Here is a 16,941-nt window from a genome sequence, read left to right as displayed (position 1 = left end):
CTATTCCATATCAGCCACACCAGCACAATGCTGCCAAGAAATGGATGGTAACAACATGCCTTAAACATGAGAGGCACGAGGTCACCAGCTCCTCAGCTTGACCCAGGCACAGCTCCCAGAGGGGAAGCCAAAACACTGGAAAATTTAGCAACAGGAAAGCAAAACAGATCCAGTGTCATTCTACTGCATTCCAAACACATGACACCAAAGCCAACTGCTGCCTCCTGCAGTACTCACGTCGCTGGGGCTGAGGTTCCCAAGACCATTGTCCTGCTCAGAATCCCGGCTGGATTCACTGCCCTGGGAGCAGCGGGGGTGGGAGGGATGGATCCAGATCTCCAGCCGTGTGGCATCATCTCCAACTTGTCGCAGTGTGGACTTTTTGCCCTTTCCCCGCCGGCTGGGGCTCACATCCAGCACCTGATGTTTCCTCTGCTCCATCTGCTCAGCCTGGGTAGGCAGAACAGACTCACATCAACTGGGGATCAAAGGTCAGGAAAAGTCTATCGTTTCATTTACACTGCAGATCAGCCCTTTCCCTGCTTCACAAGCACAGTAATTCACTGTCAGCGCCAGAATTCGGTTTCTGACTCTCCAGGACAGTGCAGGTGAGAGGTTTTCAACTCCAGCTGCCCCAGGGTAAGAAAAGCTGTGTCCAGCCCTAGACGTGTGACAGCCAACACACTGTATCTTTAACGCAGGTGACCCTCTAGGGCACAAAGGCACTGCAGCCTCTCTTGCCAAGCCCCGTAAGTGTGAGGCACCTACTGGGATAAGGCAACAATCATGCTGCATGCCAAGGCCATGCCACAAACCACAGCAACCCTGCAGTCCTTGCTGAACTTGACTGGTTTATAGTTTGTGACCCAGGAGCATGAGATTCAGCTGCCCAAACAACCTGAAATCAAAGTGAGGAGAAGCAGGAGGACACCATCATTCTGAAGGCTGCCTCTCTCCCCACTCCCAACATGGAATTTCTTAGAAGCAAGACTCCAAGTCCAAAAGCCACCATCACTTTTCTGTCTGGATCACAGCTCTCCAGCTCAGGACAGTTGCATGGGCATCCCACAGCCCAGCTCTGAGGCTCACCTTACGCTTTGTCTCTTCAAACAGGCTCATGAGGCTCTCCTTGGCTGTCAGGATCGGGTTGCTTGCAGCCAGGCTGCGCATGTAGTAGTAGACAGCATCCAGCTTTCTCCTCTGCAAGAACACAACCAGACTCAGAACTGGCACTCACCCTTGGGCATCCAAAGCCAAGCTCCCAGATTTTACCTTCCCTGTCCCTCAATACTGGCTGGGACAGACAGACAGACACACCAACACGCACAATGACAAGCAGAACCTTGAGCTCTCAATCCACATTCACAGCTACCAGCACAAAGTACAAGCCCACTGCCAGGTGTGCAGGTGACACCACAGCCCTCAGGCTTCTACAGCAGCCATCAACCCAGAGGCTCACACAAGACGGTCTCTCACCAGCCATCATGGTAAAGGACAAAGGTACAAATAGTGAATTCCTGAGTTCAGGAAATAACGTTACTATGAATATGGAAATGACTCCATGTGAGTTTTACAAAGAGCAGAGGGGCAGGAAAATCAGAAAGTTTGCCAGCCTCCTGTCAGCTCATATCCCAGTCTGATGCTTTCAGTATCTGCTGTCACATCCTCCTTGACGTAAGTTTTTTCTGCATGGCTAGAGCAGCCAGCAAGAACAAAGCCTGTGAAAGTCACACGTAGACATCGCTTAGACCAGTGCCCATAGGGTCAATGAAAGCAGAGCACACAAACAGCATCCTCATGACAGAATGACCTTGGGCACAAAACTCTCATGCAAAACTTGAAACACAACTCGCTTTTTAAGCATCTGTACTCTCGACAGCCCATGGAACAGTCCCCACAACATCAATAGCCTGAGGGAGTGGTGTGTATCTAACAAAGCTGCCTGAGGCCACAGCAGCTGGAACCCACACAGCACATGCTGCCATCAGCTTCCTTCTGCTTAAAAGAAACCATCTGGGAGCACTGCCCTAAACAATACCTTCCTTCACCAGATGGAATCCCACAGCCCCCCCGCCCCCAGAGGCTCTGCCTGTCCCTGCTGGATGAGCATCTTACCGTGTAGATGGCCAGAAGTGCCAGCTGGTTGTATGGGCGGCCGTTCTTGGGAGCAATCTGCTGAGCCTTCAGGTACCAGCTGAAGAGGGCAGAATCAAAGAGAAAGGTTTACTGACAGGCCACGAGGCTGCCTTCCTTGCAGCTTGGTGTAGAATTGTGTAGAATTCCCCTTGTTGGCAGCCCTACAGGGAACAAACCCTTTGCACAAGTGCCCTCTGCCTGCAAGAGCCTGCACAGGCAGTGAGCTGGTGCAGGGCCTGGAGGGGCAGATGGGGACCAGGACAAGAAAGGGGCAGATATAGTTCTTGGCTCAGCCTGAAGATGAGCACTGAGCCAGACCCAGTCCCCTGTGCAGCCCCAGGCACAGAGAACAGACAGAGAACAGGAACATTTCTCTTTCAACCCCCTTTTGAGCTCCATGGCAGCTGAGAACAAACCCTTCATGTCCCTTAGCTTGTCCCCCAAGATACTTAGGATCTTGAAGTTTCAAGATACTTAGTTATCCCAAGAGAAGAGGCATCCATGCATCCTTCTATTCTCTATTTACCCTCAATTGTATTATCCACTCCCCAGCCTGTATCATGCCACACAGATCCATCAGCACTGCTCAGACACATCATGAACCTGCTGCATTCCCTCCAGACTCCCTGAGACATCAGCATACTCCATAATGCCCACACACTCCAAAATCCGCAGCTTTCCCTGCCCTGTTCTACAGACTTCCATGGACTTCAGTGCTCCATCCCCTATGCTGGGCTCACTTGTGTCATTGCATTCCTTCCCTCACCCCCGGTTTTTGCCTCAGAGAAAACAGAGTGACAGAAGGCAACAAGCGCCAGAAAAATCCCAAATCAGTCAGAACATACGGACACATATGGGAATCTCTCCTAGCTGCAAAGCTACCACAAAATACAACAGCCATTCTGCCAGCCCCAACAGCATCAACCCTCCCTGCAGCAGGAGCAACACAGGAAAAACTTCCATCCAAGCTGGAGGATAATTCTCTGGGACAGCAAAACAGCCTCGGCTACAACTTGCAGCTCCCCAGGGCTGCAATAATAGGAGAGGAAAGACTTATTTGGCTAGAGGCAAGGTTAAGCATGAGAGGAGATACATCCCTTGCAGAGAGAGGAAAAGCAGCTCCAGCGAGGAGCACAGTACCTGCGTGCCTTCCCGTAGTTGGCGGTGTCGTTTGCTTGTTCCCTGTATCTGCAGATGTCCCCTTGGCAAATCATACACCTCTGAGCACTGATCAGTGCGTACTTCACCTGCAAAGCAGCGTTTGGTACATCACGAGGGACCTGCACAGCCCCAGGGAGCACAGAGAGAGCAAAGCGGAGGTCCCTGGCACACTGAAGGGCAGCAGAAGGAAATGACAAGGCTCCATGGCACTGGTTCAGCATTTGTAGGGGCAAGCCAAGCCCCTGAACACCTCCTCTTTTCCAATAACATCCTATCTCTCTCCAGAACACAGTTGTTCAGGCCGTGACTAATCTGAGGACAGCTGTTGGACAAGAACATCTCTCTGGGAATGGAGCTGGATTAAAATATCCTTTCCCAGCTGTCCCTTACACCTGCACTCCCAGCTCAGGGCAGAGTGCTGGCAAGTGTTAGGGAGGCAGCACAACTGTGGCTTTCTTTGGTCATTAGTCTGCATTCCATGGGCAGGAATAAGAGATTTCAATATGTAAGGCAAAGCCAGGATACCTTTGGACACTTATTTCCCTTTATCAGCCCTGAGCTGGTACAAAAACAAGCTCTTTGCAAAGGAAGCTAAGAAATGTCAATGCACCCGTGTTGGTTCAACAAGTTCTTTAGCAGCTGAGAAAGATTCCCTGCAAACACAGTGACATCTGTTCAGGATGAGAAGTCTCCAGGAATGCCAACCTACCATTTTCCTCAGCGGCTTGCTGCGGATGGCCATCCCGTCCATGTAGTCCTCCAGCTTGAACTGGTAGGACACCTGGAGCTTCTGGAGCAGGCCATCGAAAAATGAAGTGCCCTGTGAAACACACAATATTTGGATATTACAGTCTTTGATGATGAGCAAAAAACCACCACATTATTCCTGCCTGCAGGAAGGTGCCTTTCCCTGAGGTTTGGGCTGTTTCTCTGCGCAGAACAAGGACGTTGGAGGATTTCCAGCCTCAGAGGTTTGAGACTGAGCTAGACAATATCAAGACTGATCTGATCTAGTGTGAGGAGTCCTGCTTTGAGCAGCAGGTTGGACTAAAGCCCTCCAGCAGTCCCATCCCACCAATCTAATCCTATAAAACACATCCTCTTGGATCTGTCAGCCTACTTTCTACAAAGAGTAAACTGAGCTGCACAGTTTTACAGTATGATTTTGAAGCACATTTGATAAAGGTGGCACAAACATCTCCAGGAACACCTCTGTTTATTTCCACCTCAGGGCATTCATCTCATTTTAACTTAAAAGAATTTCTAATTAATATGAAACAAACCAAAATAAGCCTGGCTTAAATTGTAACAAACACCCCCTGGACCTCCACGTCCCACACTAACCCATCATCTGCCTGAGCAACCTCCTTGTCCGAGGATGGCCTAAGGCACACACTGATATGAAAAGGATTGAGAACACCAGTTGCCCAGTTACACCATCCCGTCCTGAACACCAGCCAATCCCACCAATCCCAAAGCTTTTGTGGGGTCTGGGGATGTTTCTCTCCTCTCACCTCATCTAGAAGCTGGAGCAGTTTGTTCCGAATTTCTTGGGCATTTTCCCCTTGAGGATCCTTGAGGAGCTGCCGGAATTTCTCTATCACTTGATAAAAGGCATTCTTCCACAGCAGCTGGTCCACGTTCTGGGTGTCAGAGAACTCAATATCCATCAGGATGCATCTTTCATACAGCTGGAGCATCTCCACCCTACAGAGAAGCACAACGGGTTAATTCAACAGCGACTGCCCGGGCCTGAGCTGCCAGGGAACATGTGCTAAGCCACCTGCAGCTTTTCATCCAGCAAGCACCAGGCATGAGCAGTTCAGCAGCTCACACCATGGCAAATTGATACTTCCACACATATCCCAGAGGGAAATGGGAGCTGTTGCAGTCAAATACACTTCCTGCTCCACGAGGCTAAATCTGGAAGGACCATCTCTATTGTATGCATGCATTGGAATGGATCAGGGCCTGGCAAAGAGCAAGAAGAGCTGCTACACTTCTGCCAAATGGACAGCAGGTCCCTTTCACTAGCTGGTGTCCCCAGGCTGCTCCCACTGGACCGCTGTACGTCACAGCATCAGGTGGTGAAAAGAACTTGCACTTGAAAGGCATCGTCACTGTCACGCAGCTCGAAAATCCCACACCTCCCTTTGTAAGCACAACCCCTGAAGCCCACGGTGCAGATCAGACAGCTAACTGAGGCCAGGTAAAGAAGCAGAAGTATTTCAGCAGATACTGAAGGCACGTGAGAGCACTGGAACGGAGAGAAAGCAGCTCCAGCAAGAGCAAAGAGAACCCAAGAGCTGCAGTGGGTGCTTGTCCTGCTCCTCTATACCCCTGAAACATGGGCAAGGCATTTCCCATCCACAGCTTAGCTCTCAGCCCAGGTGAATGGTGTGTTCACCCACAGTTTCCTTTCAATACCCACACATGACAAACAGACCCAGAACATGAGAAGCTTTTGAGCCACTACCCCACCTCCCGGTCTCTGCGACACAACAGCTCCAGTATATCAAACCCCAAAGGAGACACCATTCCCTGGATAACAGCTCTGTTAAGTTCACCCTGGAAATGACTCAGTCCCACCTCCCTCTACAGCACAGCCACACACCTCAGCTGGGCCATCTTCTCCAGCCCCTCCGGGCTGATGCGGTCTCTGGAAAGCAGGTTGCTGAGCTGCTGCTCCTGGTTTCCAGCCTCACGGAGGTGTTTGCTCAGCTCCTGCTGCTGCAAGTTCCTCATCTGCTGCTCCATCTCAGGACTCAGAGGGGTTGGGGGCAGTGGGCCACACATGTACTGCCCTGCCTGGCTGGGGTAACCAGGGTAGTAGGCTCCTGGGTACACACCATTGCTTGGACCCATGGGATACTGCAGGGAGTACCCACCATAAGGATACTGAGCACCTTGACCGGACGCACGAGGGTAGTAGTAGGGATTATCAGAGTTTTGGAACTTATAGTAGGAGGTCTGGGCCTGGCGGGCTTCCCCCCAGGAGGTGGGGCTCACTTCATCATCCGTGTCCAGGAAGTGGAGCTGAGCAGTCTGGCTCTTCAGGGCTGGTTTTTGGTCCGGGTTATTCGGGTCCCACAGCCTGCGAATGGTCCCTCCCCGGCCCCTGCTGCGGGGGCCTTTGCTCCCAGTCCCACCAAGCAGCAGCCTGGGCCTGGGGTGAACGGCTTCTGGGGAGCCCGTGGTGCTGGCAGACAGGTCGGTGTTGGCAGGCAGGAACAGGATCCCACGGCCTCTCCCTTGGGGCTCTCTGCTCTGGCTCCTCACCTCTGGAGCCTCCGAGTCCCTGCAACTACCAAATGCCTTCAGGGGCTTTTTTTTCTCTGGGTCTGCCAGGCTGACATCCCTGCTCATAGTCCTGCTGTCAAATGTGACTCGAAAGGATCCCTTCCCTTCCCTGCCATTGCTGCTCCACTCACTCTCACTCCTAGAAGCTCGGCTCTGCTCTGGATGCTTCTTCCTGTCCGGATTCCTGCTGGAGACATAAGCCTCTGTCTCGTCGATTCGGTCATCATCCAGGGAGTCGGTGGAGGACGCAGAGAGCTGCTTCCTGGGACGTATCCTCTCTCTGGCACGCTGCTGGTGCCTCTCCCCGCCATCCATGAGTGGGGCTCCATCTACGCTGTTGTTGCTTCCAGCTGAACTCGTGCTGCAGGTGCGGTACCGGCTCCGGCGCTTGTCAGAGCGGGAATACCGCTTGGTAGAGCCCAACTTCCCTTCATCATGTGCTCTCCTCATCCTGTCACCTCGCTCCAGTCGTCTTCCTTTTTCTCCCCTTGAGGCTTTCACTCCTTCCCCTGCCTGGCTCCCCTCTCTATCCTCCTTGGTTGATTTGGGTTTCCTGTTGTTGTCTTTTCCAGTACCTTTCTCAGTCTCTTCATCCCTCTCAACCTTCAGCTGCTCCATCTTACTGGTGACTTCCTCAGTCCCTGACCTCAGGGATGGTTCCTTAGGAGCTGAATGCAGGCGTTTCCCAGGCTGGTAGATCTGCTGGTCTGGTTTCTTGGTTCTCCTGGTGGCTTTGGAGCACCACTCATCTGAGGCTGGCTGCTTGGACACGCTCTCCGGGCTCTGAAGCCCACCTTTAGTCTCTTCATTCTCCTGCAAAGGACCATTCTGCTTGGGGCTATCGCCTTTAGTGAAATCCTCCATGACTGGAGCCCCCTCTCCCTTGTCACTGGGACTCTCCTCCCTGCTCCTCTCCTTCTCCGAGGCCCCAGTCTTTGGTGGCACCAGCTTGTTCCTGAGGCGGGAGAGCCCAGGCTTGTAGATCTCCAGGTCTGGGCGCCTGTTGTCCTTGCGGTGCCTCGGTTCCTTCACTTCCTTCATGGTTTCTGAGGAGAAACAGACACAACAACGTTATTCCCACCACAGACCAACCAGGAACAAATAACCATAATGACATATATCCAAGGAGAGCTATGAAAGACAAAGAACCTACCACCCCCAGGGCAGGAACAAGAGAACAGACCTAAAAGTCAAGGCTTACAGGAGCAGAAAGTGAGAAACCGTAACAAGAGCTGACCAAACCCTTGACTGATTCACCCTCAGAACAGTCCCACCACAGCTTCTGCCTCAAAGCACCACCAAGACGGGAAAGGGACAAAGCCCAGAGTGAAACGCGAGCACGTGTGTGCGAGTACCGGGAGCGCTTTCGCTGTTCCAGGTTTCAGCAGCGGCTGCCGCTGCTTTGGGAGCCTCCCCCAGGCAGCCGGGGCACGGTTTCGGTCAAAGATGTGTCCTCCCCCCTCGCTCGCAACTCCGTACCGCTGCCCTCCTCCTCCCCGCCGCTGTATTCGCACCGCACCTCGTCAGAGAGCGCAGCCCGGACACCGCGCAACCGACCGCCAGGACACGTTACCTCAGCTCTTCCCCCCGTCACTAACCGGGGCCACCGAACCCCAGCCCCGCCACAGCCGCCGCCACGGGGGGCTGAGCCCCGCGGGGGGCCCGAGCGGGCAGGGAGGGCCCAGCCGCAGGGCAGAGCCGCGCCCGCAGCCTCCAGCGGCGCCGGGCTCTGTGCGCTCACCGCGAGGGGCGCGGGCCGGTGCCGCTGAGGGGAACGGGGGGGGGGGGGGGAAGGGGAAGGCCCAAGCGGCGGCTCCCGCCTCCCCCCGCCCGTTCCCGGCCCCCAGCTCCCGCCGCGGCCCCGGCCCGCCCTCACCGCCGCCGGCAGCGCGGGCCTGCGCCGCCACCATGTCCCGCAGCTCGGCGGCAGAGACGCGGACGCGCTCCAGCCCGTCCGCCATCTTCCGTCCGCCCCGCCCCGGCGGAGGGAGGGAGGGAGGGACGGCGGCCGCGCAGGGACAAACAGCTGCGGGTGGCGCATGCGCGCAGGGCCCCGGTGCCGCGCAGCGCAGAGCACATGGCGGAGCCGCCCCGGCCGGGGCTGCGCGATGTGCGGGAGGCGGAGCGGCGGCTGCGGGAGCGGGTGCAGCGCACACCGCTGCTCACCTGCACGGCCCTGGACCGGCTGGCCCGCCGGAGGCTGCTCTTCAAGTGCGAGCTCTTCCAGAAGACCGGCTCCTTCAAGGTGCGTGGGGATGGCGGCGGTGAGCAGCCATCACCCGGGCACCGGTCGCTTCTAGTGATGGAGGAACTCGCTCGCTGCTGTCACCCACCCTGAGGGAGGCGGCTGCTGTGTCCTTGCAGATCCGCGGGGCCCTGAACGCAGTCAGGAGCCTGGTGGAGGGAAGCGAGCGCGCTGGAGGGGAGCTGCCCCGCGCCGTTGTCACACACAGCAGTGGGAATCACGGGCAGGCGCTCGCCTGCGCTGCCCAGGCAGAAGGTAATGTGGGTGCTGACCTTCAGCCCCAGCTCAGAGAGCGGAGAGGCAGCGGGCATGGGGCCAGGGTAAAGGCAGAGGTGATCCTGGGCAGAGGGAGCTCCAGGCATGCGGCTCTGCCACCGCTGGAGGTAAGCAGGGCTGTCCCTCTGCTTAACACCAGTGTGACAAAGCAGTAATGCAGCTCTTTTGCGTCCTCTTTCATCACACAGGGATTCCTGCCTACATCGTGGTGCCCCGCACAGCCCCACACTGTAAGCAAGATGCCATCCGCAGCTATGGTGCTACGCTGGTGCCATGTGAGCCCAGTGACGAGGTAAGACATGGGGAAGACTGGCAAGAGCGTGGCCCTGCCAGACCAAGAGGTGCCATCTGTGCTATGCCTTAGTCCAGAGCTGAGACAGCAGCTCGGGTGGTCCAGGAGACAGGAGGAGTCATGGTGCATCCCAACCAGGAGCCAGCAGTGATCGCTGGGCAAGGCACAATCGCGCTGGAGGTGCTGGAGCAGGTGAGGGGACAACAGTGCCTGACACCAGATCCTACCCCTCAGAGGCAGGGGCACAGCAGAGAGGGGTACATGAGTATTGACGCTTCCTTTCTGCACAGGCACCCGAGGTAAATGCAGTGGTGGCTCCCGTTGGAGGTGGAGGAATGATTGCAGGAATAGCAATTGCCATCAAGGTAGGCAACAGCTCACCTGGGAAGCGGTGGCTGCATGTCCTGGTGGGAAGGGTTCCAAACCAATGAGCAGCTTTTCTCTTTAGCAGCAGAGAGACCTTGCTGTGAGGATCCCTGGTTGCCTGGGGGCTGCATGGCTGTAACGTAGCCCCCTGCACCAGCAGCAACAGGGGAGAGGCACGGAGGAATTTCATCCAAGTGGCTCTTCCTGTTCTCCACAGGCTCTGAGACCGGATGTGAAGGTGTTTGCTGCTGAGCCACGCAACGCAAACGACTGTTACCAGTCCAAGCTGAGAGGGGAGCTGACCCCCAGTCCTCACCCACGAGAAACCGTCGCAGATGCAGTGAGAACCAACATCGGCCCCAACACATGGCCCATCATCAGGGACTTGGTTGATGATGTCCTGACAGTCTCAGAGGAAGAAATCAAGGTGAACACTCCCAGCCCCCTTCTCCCAGCTGCCTCCATCCATTCTCTTTCCATTCATCCAGCTCTGTCCCAGGGATAAGCTCCCAGAGCAGCACAACCCTCACCCCACCGCAGATGTCCAACACACACATCTCCATCTGGAAAGGGCTGGCGGAAGCTCTGCTCTCCCAGTGCCCCTTCCGCAGCCCTGGAGCGGCCGGTCCTTGCTGCTGGAATGACAGCAGCTGCTCTATCCCGACAGCGAGCCACGCGGCTGGTGTGGGAAAGGATGAAGCTGCTGATTGAGCCAACAGCAGGCGTAGGAGTGGCGGCCGTGCTCTCGGAGCGGTTCCAGGCATTCCCTTGGGATCTGGAGCACGTTTGCATTGTGCTGTGCGGGGGAAACGTGGACCTGAGCTCCCTGACCTGGCTCAGAGAGTGCCCTGGGACAGCGGAATGAGAATGGAGCGGTGCCTCCAGCGATGGGAACCTCGCCCTGGGTTTGTAGAGTCTGGTTTGTGTGCTACTAAAACCAGATAAAACAGCCCCAAAGGTCTGAAAGGGTTTTGTGGATGGGTAAAGGAAGCTGGGGGTGGTCTCTGCAGCAGGGAGGCGCTTGGTTCCACAGTAAAGGGTTCCTGCTGGGGGTCTGGAAACAAAGCATAGCCTGTTGTCCCCTCCCCAGGGCCCTGCTTTATGCTCAGCCACCCTCCCTTCACCTTTCTCAGTATCACAGTAACTTCTAGCAAACTCCTGTCCTTCATACAGCAAAATCCCTGCACAGATGGCTGGGGAGAACAGCTCCAATGAGCAGGGGGTACCCACAGCCTCCCCATTCAGCCTCCACCAAGACAGAAGTACTTTAAGAGGTTTTTGAAAACACTTTCCATTAAAATAAATAGCTGTAGCTGGTACCTGAGCAGCAGCTGGGGAGAGAACCACCCCTGTACAGACCCCAGCAGCGACACATCCACACATCAGTGCTGTCCTCACTGTGCGCGGCCTGAGAACAGCATCCGAGGAGCTAAGGCACCAACTCCAGCCATGCTGGAGTTATTCCATGTCCACCTCCTGCACTGGCAGCGTGCTCTGGCTCCTCACCCACGGCACAGGCTCCGGAACGTGGGGATCGTAAGTCCATTTAGGAAAAACCCGCTTGTAGAGGTTCAGCAGCACCGTATCCTGGGACTTCAGCTGTCCATCAAACTGGCACTTCATGTGCCCATGGGTTCCTAAGCACAGAGAAGAGGCCATTAACTGCCTCTCCTGCCCAGGACCATATCCTGCCCAGCATCACAGGGTAAATCCCAAATCAAACCTACCTAATGGCTCCTTGATGTGTCCTCTACGGCCCCACTTTGTCCTCAGCTCCACTGGCTTAAACCACATCACATCCTCTGGAGATCAACACACAAAAGGCAGGTAAGGAACAGGCTTTGTTGCACCAACACAACCACTCCCACAGAGTTCTGCTTCCACATCCCCTCTTCCCACCACACAGAGCCGAGCTGTACCTCTGTTAAAGAACATGTATCTCACAACAGCCATCTTGGTGAAGATCTTGAATGGGTGGCCACTGAGCACTAGCCGCTTGATGACGATCCTGTCGGGGTCCACAGACAGCAGGGAACCAGTGGCGATGAGATCATGCATTCCTGCAAGGCAGAGTGACTGGTAACACCTCTTCCACCCCACCAAAACCCCCTTCCCCAAATGATTCCAGGCCTAGAGCAACCCCAGAACAGGGACAGCCAAAGGTGCCAGTGATAATGGGGATGGAAATACACGAATCTTCTCAAATAACATGAAGGGGATGCCTTTTTCTGGATAGATGCACTTGTAAATGGGGTATGGCAACAGCTTGCTCATGTTTGATTCCCAGACACTACCTCATCAGCACTTAGCAACTTACCATTACTTCTCTGTTTAAAAAGCAGCACTGAAGCAGGAGGGAAAGTGATGGGAGCATAAACAGTCACCACCATGGCAGCATCCGGGCGCAGGAAACGCTCCAGTTTGTGCTTGTCGGCTAGGAGAGAACAGCAAAGATCAAGTTCAGGCCAAGAGCCGTCACCAGAGCTCTGGGAAACCCCACTGAGCCCATTATCCCTAGCAAACAGGCTCTGTGCTTTAAGAAAATGGGTGACAAACACTCTTCCTGTGCTGATGTGAGTGTCTGGGAATGAAGGTGATCCTATGAGCTAGCAGCTCACTGCATGGAGCTTAACACCCCCTTCCCTGGACCAGTCCCAAGCCCCTCCACTCCCCACTATTTAATGCCTCCCTGGAAGCCTCAGAGCCTAGGAGTGAGTCTTCAGAAGAGTCCTTCAGCCAGGTTCAGACACCACGGCTAAGACATCATTGGCTTCCTCTGGAAACTCCAGCCCCTGTGGTCCCTCACGAACCTGAGGTGTGCTGGGAGAACAGGGGGGATGTTCGGAAGCGCCGGAACCCGCAGTGGAAGATCAGCTCCTCCTTTGCCCTCACTGGATCGCTGTGGCTTGGGTGCCGACGCACCAGGAAGTTCAACACAGACATCTGGAAGAGAAGCAGCAACGAGAGGGGCTGACCCAGGGCTGGAAAGTGATGCTGGAGCAGAAAGCAATGGGACACCGCAGCAGAGATGAGTGCTCTTGACAAAGGCTTCCCAAAGGATCACTGGTTACCAGTGCAGACATCTCAGCCAGGCTCAGACACTCGAGCCCAAACACCCCCTGCTCTGACCAAAGGGAAGGTCCTACTTTGAAATGCAACAGGGGGAGATTTCAGCCCAAACCCGCTGCAGGCAGAACCTCTCCAACCCATGGAATCAGACAGGGAGCTGCAAGATATCAGCAGGACCGTATTTAATCACCTTTTGTTCGTGTGGAAGCAGGGAGAACAGGACTAAGGGCTTCCCTTCTTTGAAGCTCTCCATCACCGAGATAGGGACATTGCAGAGGTGAAGTGTAACGTACCAGCCAACCTGCCAGGAGAGGACTGGTTGTGAATAGTTCTCTTAACAGAAGAGTGTCAGGAATAACGTGCCTGGGTTAGAGGGTGAACTTATGGCTTCGTGCTGAGAACCAGCTGTCTGAAAGATCCACCCAGTTACCTCCCTGACATGTCTTCCCTGTTAGGAACAAGGGAACACAATAAGGGAAGAGATCAGAAAGAGGGAGTTACCGATGCTCCTTCAGTCTCCTCCTTCTCTATTTGCCGGAAGAGGTGCTTTCTGGTCCGGGAGAAGTCCTGGAACTGGAAAATCCTGGCATAATCCCTTGGGAGGTTCTCTTTGGGGTCCCATGGAGAAGTCCGGAAGCTCTTCAGCCCCCTGTACTTCTGGAACCTAGGGAAGGGATAACGGGGAAGACAAATTACTTCACCAGTCCAGGTGTGTGGCCAACACCCTTCTGTGGTCCACATGGACTTGCACCTTCAGAGATGACAAAGGCAGCAAAGCAAACATGAGCTCTCAGAAGGGATCTTACTGCAGAGAGAGGTAGAAACAGCAGCCTTGCATCCAGGCTCTGCCATCCTCCTCCCTTCTCCTAGGTTAAGATCCCAGCTTTCCCTGCCCAGGCTCACCCACTGCCTCCCAACTGCTGCATCCCCTGGAAGCCTCAGAGCCTAAGAATGAGTCTTCAGAAGAGTCCTTCAGCCAGGTTCAGACACCACGGCTAAGACATCACAGGCTTCCTGCCCTCACCAAACCAGGCAGAAGGGTGCTTTCCAGCTCCTCTCCCAGCAGAGCATCCCGTTTCTCACCGGATCCTGGCAGGAACATCCTGTGGTGTGTCCACCTCATCAGGAAACATTTCATCCATCCTCTCCTGTTTGTATCTCTCCAACATCTGCTCATCTTCCTCCACCTTCTCGTCGTACTGTTCGTCCCGCAAGCACTCGGAAACACTCATAGTCTCACACTCCTCCTCTGCAGGTTCCTCCTCCTCCCCACTGCTTTCCCCCTCCTGACACAAAGGAAGCCAAAGAAGCAACATCAAACACGTGACAGATTTAACAGCGGAAATCCAGGCAAGTCTTGGCTCTTTGTGGTGCCCTTGCATGGAGCAAAACAGGACAGGATTGTCCTGGAATACACAGTAACACCCCGGAGATCACCTGCAGCATCAGCTCTTGGATGTACCTGGGAAACTGCCTCTTCCATCATATCATCATCAATGTCATCATCTTCAGGGTCTTCATCATCTTTCTCACTGCCTTCTTCATCATCCACAATCCAGGCAGCCTGGTACTTGGATGTGCCTTTGGGGACCTTCACCACTCTCCTGTTTGCCTTCAGGGAAGCTGTAGGATTCCCACCAATGGTTAATGCAGGAACCATTCTCCTTTCCCTCAGCACCATTTACACAACACAGGTGTAAATAACAACCGAGGGTTTCTAACAACCCTCAACAGGGACAAGGGAAAGGTACAGGAGTATTGCTGCTGCTCACCCTCTGCTTCTTGCAGTTCTTCTTCAGTAGGCCACGTCTGCTCCCCTTCCATAGGATCAGGAACCACTTCTGACTGCAAAGACTCCTGCTTGCTTGGATCTGCCTTCATCAGGACCTTAACATCTTCCTCCATCTCATCAGTCCCATTTACAGAATCATCCTGGAGGGCAAGAGCAGAGTTCTGAGCTGCGAACACTCCTAACTCAAGCTGGCAATGGATCTTAACTGCAGTTCCTTTTAGTATCATGTTCATTACGTGCTGTGGGTGAGGAACCTTAGCTCAAGAGCTGGCACTAATACAACTCCCTTTCCCCTCCCCTTGAGCACATACACCCAGTTGTATTTTCCTGATGTAAGTTTTGAAACACCATGTTCTAAACGCAACCAGCAACGCCCTGACCTCCAACACACCTGCACCTCCATGTCCTGACTCCTCTTCTGTCCTTTAACCACTCGGGGGTTCAAAGAGAGGGGATCAGGGGGAGCATCCACTTGGCTCATCTGGAAGTCTCCATGCCCCACGATATGCACCAGGCTGTTCACGTTGAGGCTCTGTCCCCGCACGAAGCCAGACACCTTCAGGGTCCCAACCAGGTCACCCTCCTGAGCAGGCACAAACTCAGCAGCGTGGGCAAGCAGGTGAGCGCGCCGGTCCCGGAAGGCGAGGTGCCGCTGCTTCTGTGTGGAGAGGTGCCTGAGGAGCAGCGAGGATTCCTGCTCCGTGTTCAGCGGGAAGAGCCTGGCCTCGGGAAAGCGCTTCTCAATGGCTTTGGAAAGCTTCTTCTTGGCATCTATCCGCTTCTTGGGTGGCAAGTCAGTGCCTCCTGGGACAGCGAGAGCTACCGAGCAGTGCACGGAAGAGGGGTCAGGATGAGAGCATCAACCTGAAACCCCTTCTAGTGACACACACTCAGATATTAGCAACCACCAAACAAACAGATTCACACCATGAGGGACAAAGGCAGTTTCACACATTCAAAAGAACACTTGGGACAGAAATCCTGTATTCAACAGAAATGAGATTTTGGGGACTAAACAACACCATGGAACCGAACTAGCACGGAAGTGTCTGAATCCCTTCTCTCTGCACAGCTGGATAACGACTGCAGTGCTGACCCCACAGTGCACCCAGGGGCCTAGGCCTAAAACAACCCTTATTATCTCCAGCATTCCTTAACCAGGTTAGTAACAGCAAAAGGCAGTACAAGAATGGCATTCACCTGACTGATCTATGCTCAGAAACAGCAATCAACTGCTGATCCCCTATTAACACAGGGAGATTTAATTACTGCAGCAGTAAATCTCCACCAAGCTGCTCCTCACGCTACACCCCATCAGAAGCCCTTAATGTTTCTCACTTGCTCACCGAAGGTGGGGAGCCCCTGTGCGAAGAGGCAGGAGAGGCAGTATTCCCCTGCATCGTCCCAGCCTTCCGCGGGATCCAGGATGAACAGGAGGGAATCAGCAACTTTTGCCAGGTCTAGGACAGTGTAAAGATCCCCTGCAAGTAAAACACCTCCATTACTGGGGCTGTGCAGGGGCACTGAGCCAAGACCCACACGGCCAGCAGCTCCTCCTCACCTGCCTGAGCTGCCACGAAGCGCCAGCGCTGCTTGAGTCGAGGGCAGAGCAGCGCGAAGCCGCCAGCTCTGCCCTGCTCCGTGCGGACCAGAGCCGAGTCCTGGCCCTGCAGCAGGCGCAGGGTGTCCTGGGCTGCGGCTCTGCAGTGCAGCGGCACCACGACCACGAGGTGCGGGGGCCCGTCCCGGCTGCCCAGGCCCCGCTTCTCCGCCATCACCTGCGGGCAGAGCCGCAGTGTGAGCCCCTCCGGTCCTCTGCCGCCCTCCCAGCCCCACACCGGGTCCCCCCACGGCTCAGCCCGCACCCAGGAACGCTTCATTGTTCCAACCCCGACCGAGCCCGGCGCTTACTCCCCTCCCGACCCCCCCCCCCCATGACACGGACACCCGCACCGGCCCCGCTCCCCCTCGGCCCTCACCGCCTCCTTGCGCTGCCGGCGGAGCTGCAGCGCCTGGTGCCGCCGGTCCACCCGGCTGAGGTCGCGGAGCCGCCGCCGCGGCTGGGCCTTGACGGACACGCGGCCTGCGGGGAGAGAACGGTCAAAGGCGGACCGAGCACCGGGCACCGGGCACCGGTCCGGGAGCCGCCTCACCTCCGGCGCGGCGCTGCGAGGCCCCGCTGTGCCTCCCGCCCTTGTGCGCCTTGTTCTGCTGCTTCAGCGGCCCGGGCCGGTGCGCGCCCACCGCCGCCATGATGCTGCCGCCTCCTCCTCCTCCTCCTCGGGGCTTCCGCTTGCGTCACGT

At 55.4% G+C, this 16,941-nt stretch overlaps 3 protein-coding genes and 2 non-coding genes across 8 annotated transcripts in view; 1 reads left to right on the top strand and 4 right to left on the bottom strand.

Moving 5' to 3' along the window:
- SMG6 (SMG6 nonsense mediated mRNA decay factor) overlaps positions 1 to 9,998 on the bottom strand; it is a 107,427-nt gene extending 97,429 nt beyond the window's left edge. For 2 of the 3 annotated variants that reach the window (XM_065694827.1, XM_065694828.1), the window contains exons 1-8: positions 8,474 to 8,603; positions 5,912 to 7,643; positions 4,812 to 5,004; positions 4,007 to 4,117; positions 3,277 to 3,383; positions 2,116 to 2,194; positions 1,090 to 1,200; positions 238 to 450 (exon numbers count right to left, since the gene is read on the bottom strand). In XM_065694827.1, coding sequence (XP_065550899.1) covers positions 238 to 450; positions 1,090 to 1,200; positions 2,116 to 2,194; positions 3,277 to 3,383; positions 4,007 to 4,117; positions 4,812 to 5,004; positions 5,912 to 7,643; positions 8,474 to 8,558 — 2,631 coding nt within the window. In that variant the 5' untranslated portion in view covers positions 8,559 to 8,603. Of the gene's footprint in view, positions 1 to 237; positions 451 to 1,089; positions 1,201 to 2,115; positions 2,195 to 3,276; positions 3,384 to 4,006; positions 4,118 to 4,811; positions 5,005 to 5,911; positions 7,644 to 8,473; positions 8,604 to 8,763 lie in introns of those variants that run through there. The other variant, XM_065694829.1, reaches the window with a different exon arrangement.
- Positions 8,640 to 10,727, top strand: SRR (serine racemase). 2 transcript variants are annotated; one of them, XM_065694834.1, is made up of 7 exons: positions 8,640 to 8,842; positions 8,962 to 9,097; positions 9,307 to 9,410; positions 9,483 to 9,602; positions 9,701 to 9,775; positions 9,994 to 10,203; positions 10,444 to 10,727. In XM_065694834.1, the coding sequence occupies exons 1-7, from the start codon at positions 8,675 to 8,677 to the stop codon at positions 10,639 to 10,641; spliced, it is 1,011 nt and encodes a 336-aa protein (XP_065550906.1). In that variant the 5' UTR covers positions 8,640 to 8,674; the 3' UTR covers positions 10,642 to 10,727. The 2 variants fall into 2 exon arrangements, with proteins under 2 accessions (XP_065550906.1, XP_065550907.1); XM_065694835.1 differs by lacking the exon at positions 8,640 to 8,842 and having other exon boundaries at positions 9,006 to 9,225.
- A 324-nt stretch (positions 10,728 to 11,051) lies between these two features.
- Positions 11,052 to 16,924, bottom strand: TSR1 (TSR1 ribosome maturation factor). The gene is made up of 15 exons (XM_065694830.1): positions 16,791 to 16,924; positions 16,617 to 16,720; positions 16,199 to 16,415; positions 15,984 to 16,118; positions 15,029 to 15,456; positions 14,618 to 14,777; positions 14,308 to 14,468; positions 13,929 to 14,131; positions 13,347 to 13,509; positions 13,036 to 13,146; positions 12,587 to 12,719; positions 12,094 to 12,210; positions 11,696 to 11,836; positions 11,504 to 11,578; positions 11,052 to 11,413 (listed from the first exon to the last, which is right to left on the bottom strand). Exons 1-15 carry the CDS (start codon positions 16,888 to 16,890, stop codon positions 11,235 to 11,237), a joined length of 2,427 nt encoding a protein of 808 aa, XP_065550902.1. The 5' UTR covers positions 16,891 to 16,924; the 3' UTR covers positions 11,052 to 11,234.
- Positions 12,462 to 12,554, bottom strand: LOC136022209 (small nucleolar RNA SNORD91 family). The gene has a single exon (XR_010616071.1). It is a non-coding gene; the product is annotated as a small nucleolar RNA SNORD91 family (small nucleolar RNA).
- On the bottom strand, positions 13,771 to 13,863 carry LOC136022208 (small nucleolar RNA SNORD91 family). Its single transcript, XR_010616070.1, has one exon. It is a non-coding gene; the product is annotated as a small nucleolar RNA SNORD91 family (small nucleolar RNA).
- Positions 16,925 to 16,941: the final 17 nt, after the last annotated feature.

Source organism: Lathamus discolor, chromosome 14, assembly GCF_037157495.1.
Source record: "Lathamus discolor isolate bLatDis1 chromosome 14, bLatDis1.hap1, whole genome shotgun sequence".
NCBI lineage: Eukaryota > Metazoa > Chordata > Aves > Psittaciformes > Psittacidae > Lathamus > Lathamus discolor.
This window is presented reverse-complemented; position numbering and strand designations above follow the sequence as displayed.